The 19,560-nt window shown below is 38.5% G+C and overlaps 2 protein-coding genes and 1 pseudogene across 2 annotated transcripts; 1 reads left to right on the forward strand and 2 right to left on the reverse strand.

The window, feature by feature from the left end:
• Positions 1 to 1,083: 1,083 nt before the first annotated feature.
• On the reverse strand, positions 1,084 to 2,427 carry LOC139188133 (uncharacterized). The gene is made up of 2 exons (XM_070805262.1): positions 2,394 to 2,427; positions 1,084 to 2,310 (listed from the first exon to the last, which is right to left on the reverse strand). The coding sequence occupies exons 1-2, from the start codon at positions 2,401 to 2,403 to the stop codon at positions 1,151 to 1,153; spliced, it is 1,170 nt and encodes a 389-aa protein (XP_070661363.1). The 5' UTR covers positions 2,404 to 2,427; the 3' UTR covers positions 1,084 to 1,150.
• Positions 2,428 to 13,629: 11,202 nt separating this feature from the next.
• On the forward strand, positions 13,630 to 14,061 carry LOC103443375 (uncharacterized). The gene has a single exon (XM_008382212.4). It carries the CDS (start codon positions 13,630 to 13,632, stop codon positions 14,059 to 14,061), a length of 432 nt encoding a protein of 143 aa, XP_008380434.3.
• Positions 14,062 to 15,412: 1,351 nt separating this feature from the next.
• LOC103443376 (disease resistance protein RPM1-like) lies at positions 15,413 to 18,356 on the reverse strand (annotated as a pseudogene).
• Between the last annotated feature and the right edge of the window lie 1,204 nt (positions 18,357 to 19,560).

Here is a 19,560-nt window from a genome sequence, read left to right on the forward strand (position 1 = left end):
CGGTTCTTAACTCCATCTCCAATAAGGACACACGAGTAGCAGCGCAGTCCGAGTCCAAGAAGGATTTCTAGTTCTATACTGATTGTATTTTATGTTTTTTGTTTCCTACTACACGATTGATTTGTAACCCTATATATATATATATATCAATGATAATTGGCTCACTCTATTATAGAGTTGAGATTCTGAAATCATATCTTTCATGGTATCAAGAGCCAGTATATCACAACAAAGGTTCATAGTTAAATTTTTTTTTTTCGGTTCTTCACAGTCATGGTGTCCTCCTCCTCCTTTGCTGCTGCTGCTCCCTCAGTTACAAACTTTCTTACCATTAAACTCGATCGTAACAATTATCCCATATGGCATGCTCAATTTCTTCCGTTGCTGCACAGCTGCTAACTGCTCTTCTTTGTTACCGGTGAAAATAAATGCCCGTCTGCTTTCCTTCTTGATGACACTGGTAACTTTATAGACAAAGTCAATCCGTTGTATAGTAAATGGATACAAACTGATCAAATGATTCTCTCCTGGATTACTAGTTCTCTTACCCCCAAGGTTCTTGCTACTATTGTCAACAAGATTGATTCGACCTCTGCTTGGACCTCGCTTCAAGAACTATATGCCTCTACTTCACAGAATCGTATTATTCAGATGCAGACTGAATTGATGAATACCTCCCATGGTGATCTTTCTATTACAGACTATCTTGACAAAGTTAATGTACTTGCTGACAATCTCGCTCTTTCTGGAGCCCCCATTTTTTAATCAGGTTTAGTTGCCATTATTATAAGCAAGGAAGAAAATATCGGTGATATCGGAAATATCGGTAGTCCGAAAACACGGAAATATCGATGGAAATATCGGTAAAATATCGATATCGATAAAAATTACATGGAAACCACGGAAATTGTAAGAAAAACTTGGAAATTTTTATTGAAACTTTGTAGGATGTTTATTTAGTCAATTATCTATTAGTTTATCACAAAAAATTGGAAGGAAATGCATTGCATGATGGATTTAACATTATCAAGTTGATTATATAGCGATCTGACAAACATTATGAGTGTAGAAAATATGTAGTAATTAATGAAAGAAGTCTAAACACACCATAATCATTTATATATAATGAATTAGTACAATATTTTACACTTTAGAACCACATAGAGTTCCTATGAGGTTCAAATTTGTCACTATCTTCATCATCTCTATGTGTAGAATGAGTGTATTGTGAAGAGTAGTTATCAAATGATAAATCCCCAAAATAGTTTTGCATGTAATTGTTAATATGCCACCCATATGGATCCGAGATTGGTTGAGGTTGTCCATAAGAAAAATCATTTGAAGATTGAGGCTGGGATTGATTCCATGAGTCGCTCGATTCCATCCCAACAGGAATGGGATATGAAGGGTAGGGAAATGGTTGGTTATGAGTAAAACCATAGTTAGTACTTCCCAATCCAACAGAGTCTGAAGTTCTAGATAACGAGTCATCTTCTTGACTTGACAAAATCCCTTTGCCTCTTTCTCTGCGAGTATAGTCCTTCCCTATGGCACCAATTCCTGGTCCTGCCCGCCTACTGCCATGGTCATCATCCTGGGTTGCATGCGTGAAGTTTGCCTCACCAGTGAAGGGGCTCATATATCCGGGAGGTGGTGGTCCATAATAGTTTCCATATCCACCACCACTACCTCCAGCTCCACTACCTCCAGCTCCACTATGTCCTTCATCATTCCCACCTCCGGTGGTAGGTGAGTCTCCTGATCTTGTACTAGAGCTATCATTAGTATCAGCACGATGTTGTGGTTGTGTAGGATTGGAAAAAGGTGGAATTCCAGTGTTGCTTGGTCTTGGGTGCAAAAGTTCTTCGAAAGAGTCAGCGCTGCTAGATCCCACCTCCTCCTCTAATACTCTTTCTACATTTATCCCTTCATTACGTGCTTCTTCAGCAACTCTGGGAGCTGGGTTGCCTTCATCATCATCTAAATGAAGAGGTCTAATCCATTGAAAAAGTTGGTTACCCTCCGTATCATCATCTTCACCAACAATATCAAACACATCTAGTGGGTCACCACGGTCGACATGATCGATTTCTGCTTCCTTATCTCGAATTTGAAGCTTCATGTTGTAGTAGCAATAAACTAATTTGTCCAAGCTACTATGAGCCAACTTATTTCTTTGCTTTGTGTGGATGAGTGCAAATGTGCTCCAATTTCTTTCACAAGCAGATGAGGAAGCTGTTTGTGATAATACTTTTATTGCTAACTTTCTCACAGTTGGTGCATCGGTCCCATACATGATCCACCATTCAGCTACAATGAAAAATAATGTTGATAAGCCTAATAACTCCAACAAATTCTATTATAAACTTATAGTGAAATATGTTTATACTCACTAGGAGACATATTTGTTCGAGCAGCAACTGATGTTGGTTCTCTAAATGTTCTTCTTGCATCTTTAAACCATGTTAGCTGAATACAATAAATTGTGTTAGTTTAATCCAACAAAGTAATTATTATAATTTAAGTAATTGTGTACCTCATTTCCAAATTGGCCAACTGCTGGTGATGCAGGGTCTAATTTAGAGTATACATTATGTACAGCACGTATAAGGTTACCATCATCTCCAACACCGGGTCTGTATTGGTATCGGGAATTCAAATAATATGCTGTTCAAAGAAACACATACTCTAATAAGATAAATAATACTTATGCAACTAAAGAAATGAATTGCAAATTATGACATAATTTATACCTGCTGCATGCAAATCGTGGTATAATGTTTTATACCATCGGTCTTCAATTATTTTTACGACCCACCTTGCACCATGTTTTCTTTCCAATTCATCCTTCACTACACGCATCAACTCATATACAGCCCCCATAGTAGAATACACTTCTGTGTCAACGATCCGTAAAACTTTGTAAAGAGGTTCAAACACTTGACACACATGTTCTGTTTGACTCCAAAAAGCATGATCAAGCACTATACTTTCCACCATACGACCTGTATTTGAGCGGTTGAAATTGTGGTTGGCCCAATCATCACTAGTGAATAGTTGCTTCAACCCTGCTTTCTTCTTGAGTAGGCTGTTTAATGCAATATAGTTGGTGGCGAATCGAGTGGTAGCTGGACGAATAATTTCTCCTCTGCAAAATTCACGCATCTTTGCCAACAACCAACCGTGATTGTAAATATAATTAGTGATCGTTCTAGCTCTTTTGACCACAGTAGCAACATTCTCTCTCTTCCCCATTGCCTCAAACATAAGATCAATACAATGTGATGCACATGATGTCCCAAACACATTATGATGCTTCATTAACTTTTTTCCAGCTTTGACAAATGCAGAACCGTTGTCGGTCACGACTTGGACAACATTATGCTCTCCCACCTCCATGATTACATCCCTCAATAATTTGTAAATATACTTGTAATTCTTTATATGGTCTGAAGCATCAACAGACTTCAAAAAAATTGTCTTGCCCTTGGAATATACCATGAAGTTGATGATAGATAATCTGGTCGGGCCGGTCCATCCGTCACACATGATTATGCAACCATTAGTTTCCCACTTTGACCTCAACTTGTTAACATACTCGCCAATGTCTTTATACTCCATATCCAAATATTTGTTTCTTATCTCATAGGGAGTGGGAGGTTGTACTCCAACACCGGCCTGTTGACATCCCACTACCATATTTTTGAAATGATGTGATGAAGCCTTCGCAGCAGGGACATTTTCATAGATAAAGAACTTGCTAATTAGACGCCCCATTCCCTCCTTCACATTACCTCCCTTGAAATAACTCCAAACGCTCTTTTGACGTGCGTTGGATGACTTATATAAACTTGGGGCTATTGGTGGTGTTGGTTGTGATTCTCTAAGACTGCCTCCCCGTCTCATTTGTGCACCACCACTTGTCCCGGAACCTTGTCCCCTATTAGGAATTTTATGAAGGTGTTCTCTTTCCCATGCTGACTGTTTGGAGGCACGTAATGCTTGTTTCAAACTGCGTCGTTCTTCAGGTCCCATGTCATCATCACATTCGTCCTCATCGTCATCATCATCACTGTCAACCGCTTGGCCATAGACTTCTCCCCGTAGCCCAGCTCGAATATTTTCCATTCCTTGTGTCATCTTTTCCTTCTGCTGTTTTTTATTTTTTAATAATGTGCTGATGAATGCCTTCACTTCTGGGGGGACATTATCGCATCGTTGGACATTTTTTGCTGGATCTAATCCACTAAGATGGTACTTAAGTCGTGTCACTCCACCACTCTTCATTACCCGACCACAATATTTGCAAATTGTGCCATGTTTGTTTCCGTCTATTGGGTCGCCATGTTCCCAAGCTGGATCACGTTTACTAGCTCCACTAGACATCTTAAACGTACCTACATTTAATTTGATAAAACCTAATATTAATGAATAATAATCCAATTTGATAAAAAAATAATCACTGATGAATAATAATCCAATTTGATAATAATCCAATTTAATGAATAATCCAATTTGATAATAATCCAATTTAATGAATAATCCAATTTGATAATAATAAAAAAACCTAATATTAATGAATAATAATCCAAATTGATAAAAAAATAATCCTAATATAAAACATAGTGATGAATAATAATCCAATTTGATAATAATAAAAAACCTAATATTAATGAATAATAATCCAATTTGATAAAAAAAATAATCCTAATATAAAACATAGTGATGAATAATAATCTAATTTAATGAATAATCCAATTTGATAATAATCCAATTTAATGAATAATCCAATTTGAGAATAATAAAAAACCTAATATTAATGAATAATAATCCAAATTGATAAAAAAAATAATCCTAATATAAAACATAGTGATGAATAATAATCCAATTTAATGAATAATCTAATTTGAGAATAACAATAATATAAATATAAGTTAGGAAGGGCTTAATAAAAAGTTGTACACATGCTTTCTAATCTAACCTCCGACCAGGCTAACTAATATATTTCATATTAAATTCACAAACATGCAACTGAGATCCCCATGTTCTATTTTACTTTTTATTTTATTTTTTTGGTCTTAACTTAATATTAATGAATAATAAAAAACCTAATATTAATGAATAATAATCCAAATTGAAAAAAAATTAATCCTAATATAAAACATAGTGATGAATAATAATCCAATTTGATAATAATCCAATTTAATAATAATCCAATTTAATGAATAGTCCAATTTGATAATAAGCCAATTTAATGAATAATCCAATTTAATGATTAATAATCCAATTTAACAATAATCCAATTTATTTGTTATTGTATAAATTACAATAATATAAATATAAGTTTGTAAACTTACCTTAAATATGGAACCCTTTGTGTTCAAGCTTTGGAATAGATCTGGAATGGCTTTGAAAATGGTAAGGGAAATAAAATAATAAATAACATTAAACATATTAAAATAATCCTAGGGAATAATTATACAACATTACTTAATTACTTAAAAAAAATTAACATGTAATTGTTAACATTACTTAATTACCTACAAAAATTAACATGCAAGTATTAATTAGTTAAAAAAATTAACATACGAGTCCATACAAATTTATTTTTTGTTGTATACATTACAATAATATAAATATAAATTTGTAAACTTACCTTAAATATGGAACCCTTTGTGTTCAAGCTTTGGAATGGATCTGGAATGACTTTGAAAATGGTAAGGGAAGAAGAATAAACGAAATTGCTCTGAGGGAATGCCTCTGATACTCCAACTCTCATAAGGTTTTGCACATCCTCTGAGGGAATATAAGTATATAACAGAGAGTGGAACATGGTTTTGCCTGTGAAAGCATATCACAGACTCACAGTGATACACGGTTTCATTATTAAAGTTCTAATATTCGTTGTCCATTGTCTGCAATTGTAAAAAGTGATTGAAAAATTAGTGAGGTGAGTCAGATGGGGTCAATCAACCACAGAGGCACACACACAGACATGCTATTATTCGTTGTCCATTGTCTACAAATGTAAAAAGTGATTGAATAATTCATGAGGTGAGTCAGATGGGTCACTCAATCACAGAGGCACACACGCACACAGACGTGCCATCACACACGCACACAACACACGCACACATATCACACACGCATACCGCACACACTCTCTCTCTCTCATTCTCGATCCTTCTCTCATCTTCTCTGAGTCGCGCCGGACCTCTCTTCTCCCCCTTCTCCATTCGACCCACACACACCCACACACATATCTCCATCCTTCTCTCTTCTTCTCTGAGGCGCATGACCTCTCTTCTCCCCCTTCGCCTTTCGACCCACACACACACAGATCTCCCCCTTCTCGATCCTTCTCTCTTCTTCTCTGCCCTCGATCCTTCTCTCTTCTTCTCTGAGGCCTGACCTCTCTTCTCCCCCTTCTCCATTCGACCCACACACACACAGATCTCCCCCTTCTCCCACTCTCTCGATCCTTCGCTGCCGTTGATCGTGGGTCTGGCGAAGTGGAACATGGCTCAGTCGTCTCAGGTAAGATTCCATTGAAACCCTAACTTAGATGTGTTGAATCGTTGATGCATGCGTGAAATTTAAGGCTTATATGTGAAATTTAAGTTAAAATTCGTGTTTTTGCAAGGTTTTTGGGACGAAATGGGCTCGGGAACAGGCACACATCTCCGGCGTTCTTCTCCGGCGTCCGATATCGGAGTCCGATTGCCGCGTTTGCCGACATTTCTCGATATTTCCAAAATATCGCGATATTATCGATAATATCGATAATATCGCGATATTTGGCCGAAAACCCCACGGAAACCAGTTTAAATATCCATGTCCCGAAAAATCGATATTATCGGCGAAATATCGCCGATAATATCGATATTTAAATCTGTGATTATGAGCAAGGCAAGTCCTCAGTATGAGACCACTGTTACTTCTTCACAGGCCAGTGATACTCTCATTACCTACAATGCTTTGGAAGCCTTGCTCCTAAGTGCAGAACAACGTCACAATGCTTTCTCTCTCCCCTTTGATGTCGGCACCTTTACTTTTGTTGTTGTGTATGGTGGTCGAGGTGCTTCCCGTGGTCATGGCTCTTTCCATGGCGGTCGCGGTGGAGGCTACTGTCGTGGTAGTGGCCTTTCTCACAATTATACCATTGACTTTACTTTTGGCCCCCCTTCTTCTGTTGCAACTCCATCCCGTGGCCCATCTTCCACCTCCACTAGGATCCTAGGCCCTTCTCCAGGTTCTAATGGCTCTAACTCCACACCGCCGGCCTTTTTCTCATCTGGACATATTCAGTGTCAGATTTGTCCACATTATGGTCACTCGGCGATTGATAACTTGAACCACCTCAACATGTCATACAAAGGCCAAGTTCCTTCGTCTCATTTTCAAGCTTATACGACTGCCCCTTGAACCGCGTACCTACCACTACTCCGACTACCCCATCTGTCCAATCTTGGCTATTCAACTTCGGTGCCAATTCACACATAACTAATGACGTGGAACAACTTCACAATCCTCATGAGTATTATGAAACTGATTAAATTTGTGGTGTGCATGGTGGTCCAGGTTTGCAAATCTCCAAAATTGGTGATTCGTTTCTTCGTACCGAAACTACTTCCTTCCGTTTGCCTAATACCCTCTTTTGTCCTCAAGCTTCTACTAATGTTATTTCTTTAAATCAATTTATGAGTGATAATGAATGTTACTTTACCTTACATCCTCCTTTTTTTCGTGTGCAGGATTCACAGACGGGGATGATCATTTTACAAGGCCCAAGTAACAATGGACTCTGCCCATGCCATTCTTCTCCTTCATCCCATGGTGTTTTTGCTTTATTAGGTGAACGTGTAACGGATGCCTTGTGGCATTCTAGGTTAGGTCATCCTTTGTTTTCAATTTTACAATATTTAGTTTCTGCAAATAAATTGCCACTTAAAGGCTCGTTTTCTAGTAAGTTTTGTCAATTCTGTCCCTTCGGTAAAAGTCATAAATTACCATTCTCTTTATCTCCATCCATGTCTTCTACTCTTTTAGAATTGATTCATTCTGATGTCTAGTCTTCGCCCTCTTTATCAGTTTCTGGATTTAAGTATTATGTGATTTTTGTGGATGATTTTTCTTAGTATACTTGGATTTACCATTTATGCCTAAAATTTGATGTTTTCTCCACCTTTGTTACTTTTAAAAACTTGGTTGAAAATATGTTTAGTGTTAAAATTAAAGCTTTCCAAACGTATGGTGGCGGTGAATTTGTTAATCATGTTTTTCAGAATTTTTTAATGCACATGGCATTTTACATCGTCTTACTTGTCCCCATCATCCTAAACAAAATGGCTTGGCTGAATGTAAACATCGACATTTAGTTGAAACTGGCCTTACTCTCTTAGCACAATCCGGTTTACCCACCTCGTATTGGGCTGAACCTTTTCACACTACTAATTACATAATTAATCTTTTGCCCACTCGCCTTTTACAACATGTTTCTCCATATGAAAAATTATTTCATAAACATCCTCAGTATTCCTTTTTCAAGGTTTTTGGTTGTGCCTGTTTTCCTTATTTGCATCCGTATAATACTAATAAATTGCAATTTCATTCAAAACATTGTGTTTTCTTGGGTTATTCTTTAAATCACCACGGTTATCGCTGTTTGGATCTCTCTACGGGACGTGTCTTTCTTTCTCGCCATGTTGTCTTTGATGAATACAACTTTCCCTATAAAGAGTCCATTGTTACTTCGCCAACCCTATTATCCTCGTCTGTGGATCTAATCATCACCATTGGCTCGTCCACCCGTCCTGCTGCTCCGACCCCTGCCATCTCGCAGCCCCTTTCCTCACCAACGCCATCCACCTCTACTGCCCTGCCTGCTACCCAGTGCCCTCTTCAAATTTATTCCTGCAGGACCCAGCACCCTACACCTTCCCAGCCTCTTGAATCAAGCTATCTCGTACCCATTACTTCTACCTCACCTTAGGTCCCTACCACAAACCTGCCACCTATTCCACCACTTCCACTAGTTTCCTGTACTCCCGAGGTAAGTGCTTCATCTCATTCCATGATTACTCGAGGAAAAAGTGGTATTTGTAAGGCTAATCCCAAATATGCTTGTCTTACTACTTTTACTAATGACTTGGTTGAGCTTACATGTTTTAGCCGGGCTAATAAGCATCCTAAGTGGTGCTAGGCGATGACTGATGAGTTCAATGCCTTACAACGTAACGGCACTTAGACTTTGGTTTCGTTTCATCACTAGATGAATATTCTTCCAAATAAATGGGTTTATAAAATCAAGCGGAGTTCTGATGGTTCTATTGAACGTTACAAGGCTTGGCTCGTGGCTAATGGGTTTCATCAACATGAGGGTTTTGATTACGGTGAGACTTTCAGTACCGTTGTTGATCATGCGACCATTCGGTTAATTCTCTCAGTTGCTATTCACTTCAACTAGCCTCTTCACCAACTTGATTGCCAAAATGCATTTCTACATGGTTTTTTTTGTCTGAAGAGGTTTATATGCGGCAACCACAGGGGTTCATTGATCCTCAACATTCCACTCATGTGTGTAAATTACAGCGTTCCTTACATGGTCTAAAACAAGCTCCTCGTGCTTGGTTCCAATGTTTTTCTCAACACTTGGAAATTTTGGGATTCACTACATCGCTTGCGGATTCTTCGTTGTTCACTTTCTTTGATGGTTCAGTGGTTATTTATTTAGTGATATATGTGGATGACATTCTTGTTACTGGTAATAGTATGGATCATATCAGTCATTTGATACATCAATTGGGTACTTTATTTTCCATGAAGGATCTTGGACCACTACATTATTTCTTAGGTATGGAAGTTCAACGTACTACCACAGGTTTTCATCTCACTCAGACCAAGTATATTACTGATCTTCTGAAGCGCACCAACATGCTGGACTGTAAGCCCATTTCGACTCTCGCCATTAGTGGCCAGCGCCTCAGCTTGTCTAATGGCGAACCATTGACTGAAATCATAAAGTCTCGTCGTGTTATTGGTGCCTTGCAGTATATGCTTTTTACCCATCCTGATATTGCATTTGCCGTTAATCAGGTTTGTCAGTTTATGCATCAACCCACTACAGTTCATTGGGTTGTGGTCAAATGCATCATCCGTTATCTCAAAGCCACTCCACACCATGGTATTGTTTACCAACCCAGTTCTCTTCAGCTCACTGCCTATGCTGATACGGACTATGCCGGCGACCCTGACAATCGTTGATCCACTATCAGTTATTGTATTTTCCTTGGTGACAGTTTCATCTCCTGGAGCTCCAAGAAGCAACGTGGTGTCTCCCGCTCTAGTACTGAAGCTTAATATCGTCAGCTTGCCTACACAGCCGCCACACTCTCTTGGTATCGCACTTTGTTTCGCGAGCTTCACCTTCCTCTTACACCCCCACATATTTGGTGTGACAACATTAGTGCCATTTCTGTTGCCTTTAATCCGGTCTATCAACAACGCATGCGGCATGTCGAAATTGACTATCATTACGTTCGTGAAAAAGTCACACGTCACGAGATCATTGTTGGGTATATCTCCTTCATGGATCAGCTGGCCGATCTTCTTACCAAAGGTCTGTCCGCAGCACAGTTTACCTTCTTACTGTCCAAACTTCTAGTGCATGATCTCCCTGTTAGTTTCCCGGGGGGGGGGGGGGGGGGGGGGGGGGGGTGATAAACCAGAGTCCTCTCTGGTTGTTGCGACATATTCCCATTCCAGCAAAGATATGGTTCCTCACTCCATCTCCAACAGGGACACACGAGCAACAGCACAATCCTAGTCCAAGAAGGATTTCTAGTTCTATGTTGATTGTATTTTATGTTTTTTGTTTCCTACTACACGATTGATTTGTAACCCTATATATATATATATATATATATGTCAATGATAATTGGCTCACTCTATTATAGAGTTGAGATTCAGAAATCATATCTTTCAGCATGTTTAACACCGTGGGTCGTGGTTGTAGTTGTTTCATTTAGTTGTTGAGGCAAAGTAGACAGACATAAACATGTTTTGTGACATTCCTAATCTTTTGCATCGTAATAAAGCTCCATGGTGTTAATCAAATCACTCCATGACTTGCATATGCACACAAACCGAATGAAGGAAGGAGATGGCTAGCATAAGCACTAGGATGCCAAGATTTCTTTCTTACACAGTGTGGATGTCATCCCCAAGAGAAAATCATAAGGAAATTAAGTTACTATTTATGGTGTGAGCTTGATCATAATAAAACTAGATAAGGAGATTATGTATTAAGTTATTAACATTCGGAGTTTGATGCATCCGGAGTTTAATATTATACAACTCTTTTTTGAATTTGTGGTGATAAATTAACATTCTCGAATTAATATAACATGTCAGATATCAAACAAAAGGATTACCAATATTCTGATTATCTATTTTTTATGTAATTGCCCATCACTACTCAGCTAACCCTTTGTTTTGTCATCACTCTCTTTTTGCTTATTAAACATATGAGCAGTGCGCGGAAGTACAGACATCCCTTAGGAACACAACATTTTAGAAGCGCGCGGAGTTAAGACATCCCTTAGGAACACAACATTTTAGAAGCGCGTGGAGTTAAGACATCCCTTAGGAACACAACATTTAGAAGCGCGCGGAGTTAAGACATTCCGTAGAAAGACAACATTTTAAGGTATATGGTTCAAGTAATGGTTTGATTTGTATATCAGATTCAGATTAATTAAAAAATAGTCCTACATTTGCATATGGAACCCATCCATTAGAAAGTTCAGGACTTTCATAGGAACCACGAGAATGGTTTTTATGTGACAATCACATTGTCGCATAGTGTTACCAATTAACTCATGTTATAACGTGTATATATTCGTACATGATGAGTCAATATTATATTATATATTTTACCATATTCTTAGGTATAGTTTATTGATTATTTTGGTAGAATTTTGATATTTTGTTATATATTTCAATATAGGACATTCGATTTCCTCTAGAGAAAAAAATGATTAAACGGATGAATTTTGGAGTGATTCTAATTGAAGGATTTTCGTGAGTCTTTCAAGATGATTGTATCAAAATTGCAGATTTTTCTACCAAGCCGTTTGACCGTGGCAATGAAATAAAGACCCAGCGCGCACCTTTCCCAGATTGACGTTTCTGGACATTTTGAGTATTTTGAAGATCAAGATGTCATATTTTGAGGAAGATTCCTTCTGAGGATTTGTAGGGAACGACTTCAGCTTTCAAAAGAGACATTTTAGGACCAAATCAGAGTTGATTTGGTCAGTCAAAAGTCCGATTTTCTGATAAGTCTGAATTTTAGATTAAATAGGAAACCTTTTATTTTCTGTTTTATTATTTTATTATGCTTCCTAGTCTTATGCTAAGACATTTTCTAGGTAGGGTTTTATTTTCTAATAGTATAAATAAGGCTTTTTAGCCATTAGGGTTTTTTATAGAGGGGGAGAAAACGCAATACTTTGGCTTTAAAGAGCTTTTGATGATTCTAGTTTATTTTCAAGGTGTTTTCTATCTATGTTTTTAATAATATTTTGCTTTATGGTTGTTCGTAATTAGTTTCGTTTGCTAGGGCAAGGCCACGAGCCTTAGCAAGAATATGTTGTTGCTTTTCAATTTGCTTATGATATTATGCATTCAGGTTTTAAATTATTAATCACTGTGTTTGAAACTATCTAATTGTTTTGATGATTGGCCACCATTAGGATATTTAGAAAAGTAATTTGATGCAATTTTGGCAGAGGGCTATCCTTGAAATTAACGTTGGCTTCTTGTGGTTAATATGTATAACTTTTTAGGATGGATGACACGTCTTAAGGGTTATATGGTTTTTCAAAAGGATTTCACAAAACTTAAGTTTTGCATGTTCACATTCAATCTGGACACCACGGACGAGTTACATGTTAGATATACGTTCTATGTTGGAGGTTCCAAGTAGGGCATACTTTAGGAAAACCTAACCTTCAAATATGCATGTGTAATTCATAAGTAATTGGAAGAACTATATAGGATTGTCAAGGTGACGGCGGAACCCTAGTGCATAAATAGATTTTCAAACTATTTTCTTTTGCCTTATTTACTTTGCCAATTTATTGAATTGTTTTTAATTAAATTCGTTTTTAATATTTTAGGTCATTAAATCATCTTTTTTCTAAACTTTGTTTTCAAATAATTAATTAAGATTTGGTATTTACATAAATTATTCATTCAATCCCTACAGAAAACAACCTTACTTGAGCCGGTTATACTACAACTACTTTGTTGTCTTGCAAGTATTTTTATTCCTACTTTTGCAGGTGGTAAAAATCTCATCATTTGTAGCTTAAGAGCATTTGCTGGTAATTTAGTAGGAAAGAATGAATGACATAAATTTCGGAACCTGCCCAACAGTTGTAACGCTTTGCTCTAGTACTAATGCTCATCAAAACATAGAAGATTTAATTCCATTTGTAACCTACTCCCCCCGAGCATCAAAATTTCTATATAAATCCTTGCCCTCTATCTTCTCCAACATCAACACGTCCAATCTGCCAAAACCTTTTTCTGGGATAGCACAAAAGAGAAGTTCCAAGCTTCCCAATGTCTAGACAAGCTCAAGCACTACTTTCACTACTCCTACTGGCAACATGTGCTGCAACCGGGCTGGCGGATGTGCCACCACCGCCCTTCCTGACCATCCCAAGCCTATTCCCGCCAGGGACCCCAAGCCTGCTGCCACCCGGCATTCCCGGCCTACTCCCTCCGGGGATTCCAGGGCTGTCTCCGCCGGGAATCCCGAGTGAGGTAGCAAAGTGCTGGTCTTCATTTCAGAACATTCCAGGGTGTGCATCGGAGATTTATACCACAATCTTGACTGGTAAATTTGCACTAGGCCCTGCTTGTTGCAAGGCCTTCGTCGAAGTTGATGAGACTTGCTTGCGGAAGTTGTTCCCACTGTTTCCTTCCATTCCTGCATTCATCAAGAGCAGCTGTGCTGCTGCTGCTCCTAAACCAGCTGGATCAAAGCAGTAGTAACCAAGTAGGCGGTTGAGATGATAATTTTTACAGGAAATAAGTAGATCTTGGTTTCGATTAGGCATAGCCGTGCAGAGTTCTTCTTTAGTTTACATTGTGTGCCATTTAAGTTGGTAGGTTTTGGAGGGTTCAACCTTCAGGATTGTAATTTGTATGAGGGATCTCATTAACGAAGAGGATAACCAGCTTATGGTCTCATTCAAAAATCTCTCTCTCTCTCTCTCTCTCTCTCTCTCTCTCTCTCTCTAAGTTTTTTGTTTGGATAGGTGATACACACGATAGTGGGGGAGGGGGTAATAACTCCTGACCTTGGTTACGAAGATGAATGTTCTTAACCAACTAAGTTATAAGTCCCTCTCTTTCAAGTTAAAGGTGGAAAAATGACAATTTCACAGTATAAATTCCAATTTTAATGTTTCTCGAGAGAAAAAAATGAAAATTGGATAGTCAATTTTTATGTGAGAATCTTGTCAAGTGGCTACCAAGTGTGATCTCACTGCCATTAGGTAGAACATATCTTATGAATAGTGGGAACACCTAAAGAATCAGAACTTATGGGTTCCCCTTTCATATCTCCTAACCATTACGTGTTGTTCACAGGATGAATGATACGGGAGAGTCTTCGTGCGTTCTATAAAACAGTGGCAAGATAGGCATGTTGCGCTGACTTAACTTAAATCCTTTCTTCTTCCTTTTGCCCAAGAACAATTGTGCTGCCATCAATGGGAAAATTTCGCATATATTTCCTATGTCCTCTTCCAAGGGAAATTTAAGATTTTGTGGCTTTACATTACCAAAACTGTAAGTTACGCATCCCTCATCTTCCAAATTTGAAATTTCTAATCTTCCCATATTTTGTAGCTCAAGTGATGTCTGATAAGATAATTTTATAGAGTTCTTGAATACATACACTATTTTATGACACAATCTGGGATTCACTTATGTTTTTGTAATCCCCAAAGGTGTGAGAATTGATTACACCTTTCTCACAATAATTGATAACGTGACTACTATGTGAGACGTTGGATATATGTGAGAAGAGCTTTATACGTGTTCATGGTATAGAAAGAACTTTTCCATCCTCTCATAACATAGTAGAAGTTGTCATTGACATCTTCCAAACCAACTTGAAACCATTTGTGTCTTTTAGTTCTAAAGTTCCTCTATTTCTCGTACTTTGAAACCTAACTCTTGTTCTCTCTTGGAATCCCTTTTGAAATTCCAAATTCTAGTTACTTGTTCTACATCACGAGTAATCCAAGATATCAATATATATAATATATACATGAATATCAAACTGAACAAGATTATTTACAAGAGTATTTGCAACTATCTACAAGAGTATTTACAGTAATTACAATGTATGCAGCATCTCCTTAGTAATATCAAACTGATCAGGTGAAGTAAAACATTACTTCCAACAAGTTTCAAGTTCGTGGCTCTTGATGAGAGAAGTGATTTGAGGAAAGTTTTCTCCTTCATTCAAACCCTCCAAAGGGTAGACCTCCGCCGAGACTCTCTCAAATTGGTGAAATAAACTTCCGGGACGTGCGCAACCTTCCAATAATCGTTGCCTAGTTCGTGTGGACTCAGTGTCTTGAATAACTTTGCCGGCATATTAAATAATTCAAGCACCTTCAGCTTGTTCAGGTGTTCAATCCCGGATGGCACCTTCTCTAACGACTTACAGTGCGTGATACTGAGCTTTTCAACGGACAGCATTGCTCCCACCTGCACCTCTATACATCTAAGCTCATCAAATTCACCAATGCCTAAATGTTTGAGCTTCTTAAATCCTCCAGCTCCAAAACACAATGTGTCTCCTTCAAAGACCTGAGATAGTTCGAGATGCAATAGGATGGGCAGATACTGAAGGAATACAAGCGGATTGTCCTTTAACCTACTCCATTTCAGATGTAACCTGACAAGGCTGTGCAGAGAAGGTATCCAGTGAGGCAATGTATCCAATCGTCCTCGCAAGTATAGGCGCTGAAGCAGGAGAGGGGGAGAAGAAATGTGCTGCAGATCAATGATTTCATCCTCTTCTACGGAAGTTATGGACAACGCATGAAGTTTGGTCAGCTTTTCAATGGATGAACAAAGAGCCTTTCCATCTTGTTTCCTCATATGTACAATTCCTAACCGTCTCAACTGAATTAGTTTCCCCAGCTCCCTTAAAATGGCACCTCCATCTTGGTTTGCCTTGATGAAACAAAGCTTTTGAAGGCAAGTTAAAGCCCCTATGTTTGGAAGCACCTTAAAGCCATATTTTGAGTGAAGAAATCCGTTAGGGATAAATTCATAACGATATACTAAAAGATGACGTAGATGTTGAAGCTTCAGAATTTCAACTGGGAGTTCAGTGACCAGAGAATGCTTCAGATCCAAAGTCTCCAGGTTCTGAAGCTTCCCTATAAATCTCGGAATGGTTTTCACCCTGGTACCTTTCAAGCTTAAATACTTCAAAAAGAAAAGGTTGACAACATCAACTGGAAAAACATTTAGAGGTGAGCTTTGCAAATCTAACACGTTAAGAAGCCTAAAACCTCCAGGAAAAATTGTTTGCAGTAGTGGATTCTCGGTGACTCCGAACATAAACAGAGAACGTAGTTGAGAAGCGGACATGTTTTTCTGTATGTATTGCAAAGAGGTGTGCATTGACAGGCGTCGGACTTTATTAGGCCATGGTATGTTTTGCTCTTTCGCTACTGTGACAAAGTTCTGATCTCTTATCTTGGAGGTGATAATCTCACGGAAAAGATAATGGACACGAAAGCTTTTGACCCTACCTTCGATTGTTGTCTCTGCTGCTTGAATCATGCTTCTATTCAACAGTTCATTGAGGTAGTCCTCTGCAACATCTTCTAGTGTTTTTCCTTGTTTAGCTTCGATAAAACCCTCTGCCATCCATAACCGAACAAGTCTCATACGCTCGATTTGATGATCCTCAGGAAAGACGCTCAGGTACAAGAAGCAAGACTTGAGATAGAAGGGTAAGTCATTAAAGCTGAGTGAAAGTACTTTTTTCAAGTCCTTGAGTTTGCCATTGCCCTCCATTTCAGCACCAAGGCTATGGCCAACCATATCCCACTCGTCAATCCTGCTCTTGTCCTTGGTAGCCAAAACACCGCTGACTGCCACAATGGCAAGGGGCAGCCCCTCGCACTTTCTTAAGATAGATTTACTGAATTCCTCTAAATGAGGAGGGCATGAGTTCCCCTGGAATGTCTTCTTGCATAGAAGCTCCCATGACTCCAACTGCGGCAAAGGCTCCAAATTAAAGACTCTACCTCCAGATTCTTTGCTGGTTGTCGAGGCTACATCAGCTTTTCGAGTAGTTAGTATGACTCGACTGCCACAAGTATTGTTAGGCATGGCATACTTCAGAGGCCCATCCGCACATGTCCCACACGTTGTCGAGAACAATTAGGTACCTCCTTTTCTGCAGGAAGGCCTTGATCATTGTTTTCAATTGATTGTTGTTCATATTGTTTGTTCCTTCTGGAACTGGCCTTCGGATGGCTTTGTGGAGCTGTTGAATCATGTCTAAGAGGAGTTCCCCGAGTTTGAAGGACTGAGTAACCGTGATCCAAGCTCTTACTTTGAAATATTTCTTCACTTCTGCTGCATCATAGACTTGCTTCGCAAAGGTTGTCTTCCCTAGTCCACCCATTCCAGCCACAGAAACTACTTCTCGTCCAGAACCACCGGTGACAAGCCACCCTACCACCTGCTTTATAGGCTCGTCAATGCCAACTATATCAGTTTTCTCTAATAGTAGAGCATCACTGCGATGGTCCTCCCACGTTTGGCCTGCAGTTGAAGAGCCTGAACCTTGTTCAGCCATGTTAAACTTGTGACGTAGTCTCATATGAACCTCCGAGATTTTTCTGATTCTCGAGTTGATGCCTTGTAACTCAGCAGAAATTCGGTATTGAGATTTCATGTTCTTAATGCAACACGAAAACCTATGGATGGAACTGTATAACCCCTTCCCATGATCATGTGCATGGAGAAGTGTAAATTCGTCCAGAACATCTTCGCTATCATGAGCAATGTCTCTTACTTGCTTCACCCATACTGTGACTTCCTCATCACTCTCTTCAAAAGCATCAGCAACCCTCAGAAACGCAGTCATGCGCTCCAGTTCCCCTCTCAGATACACAATTTCTTCCCTAACCCCTCCCAAAAGTTGCAGATCATTTTCAAAAAATGGTGCAACCTTGTCGAGCAGAAACTTTACTGCACTCTCTGCCATTAACTCTCTCTTTACTGTTTCGATTACCCTTTTTTCCTCACCTGATTCTCTGTTCCAAATTGTATGGAGTTATATAAGCTATGGGCAACATATAAATATTCAAAAAAATTGCAGATGTCTTTTAGTGCAAGTAACTGAACTGAACAAGTAACAGCGACTGGATTGTAGTAATTTACTTGTCCATGAAATTTCATAGAAAATGACTCAAATTTCAAAAATCCAATTATGGACTTGTGAGAAATGCTAAGGAAACTCTCAGAGTGAGATTCTCCATAGAGTTTTTACTATCTCATAGTTTAAGGTCAATTTATGTACCATGTTATAAAACATTGTGCCTAAAACTTGAGGCAACAAAGAATACATAGAGAGTCTCACTTTTGAGAGTTTTTTTAGCATGTCTTGACTTGTTATCCACAAGAACTAAGATCATTTTTTCCGACAAAATGGTTAGGAAATTGTTATTTACACATCCATTTTACTTCCCACACACACTTGTTGATTTTTTGTCATCAATTTTCTTCAATTCATCCAATCCGACAGTCAAAAATTGAGAGATGTATGTGAGAAGTAAAAATTGGTGTGTGGATTGCACTATCCCACTTAACAAGTTGCGTGGAATTGCAAGTAAACGATAGCATGACAACAGTTTTTCTGCACCACATCAAACTGCACCGAACCTTCTAAACAAAGAAAAATAATATGTTTGGTCGATCTAATTTACATAGATGAAAATATATGTGTGTGAAAGTGACTCACACAATAAACAAAGGAGCGAAACGAGCAAGTGGAGTGAATATTCATTCGAACCACTAATTAGCTACTGCTGTGGTTGCCTCTGCAGGCAGCCAATCTCAGCAATTACCGGATGATTTCATTTGATTGTGAATATATTTTGAGATTCGAAAGTCAAAGAAAAGCTGCTTTCCCAGAAACCCTCAGAAAGCAAAAGCTGCTTTTATTTGAAATTGCTTAGTAATAACGTAACTTCCTAACTCTTTTAAGTCCAAGGCCGGCCCAGGTCCAATGCAGGCAGAGCGACCGTCCAAGGTTCAAAAAAATTAGGGGCATCAAAATTATTAGGGTGTAATATTTATATATGTTTTTATAAGAGTCTAAATTTATAAAATTTGGTTCGAAGACATAGAAATTTAACTAGAAGTGGTGGTTTGTCATTTGAAAATAATGGGGAGGTCTTGGGTTCAAAACACCATGTGTGCTTATTTATTTTCTATTTTTTA

The sequence above is a fragment of the Malus domestica genome, chromosome 09 (assembly GCF_042453785.1).
Source record: "Malus domestica chromosome 09, GDT2T_hap1".
Taxonomy (NCBI): domain Eukaryota; kingdom Viridiplantae; phylum Streptophyta; class Magnoliopsida; order Rosales; family Rosaceae; genus Malus; species Malus domestica.

Excerpts from the sequence above, each read along its gene's own strand:
- LOC103443375 (XM_008382212.4), top strand. The coding sequence starts at position 13,630 with ATGTCTAGACAAGCTCAAGCACTACTTTCACTACTCCTACTGGCAACA.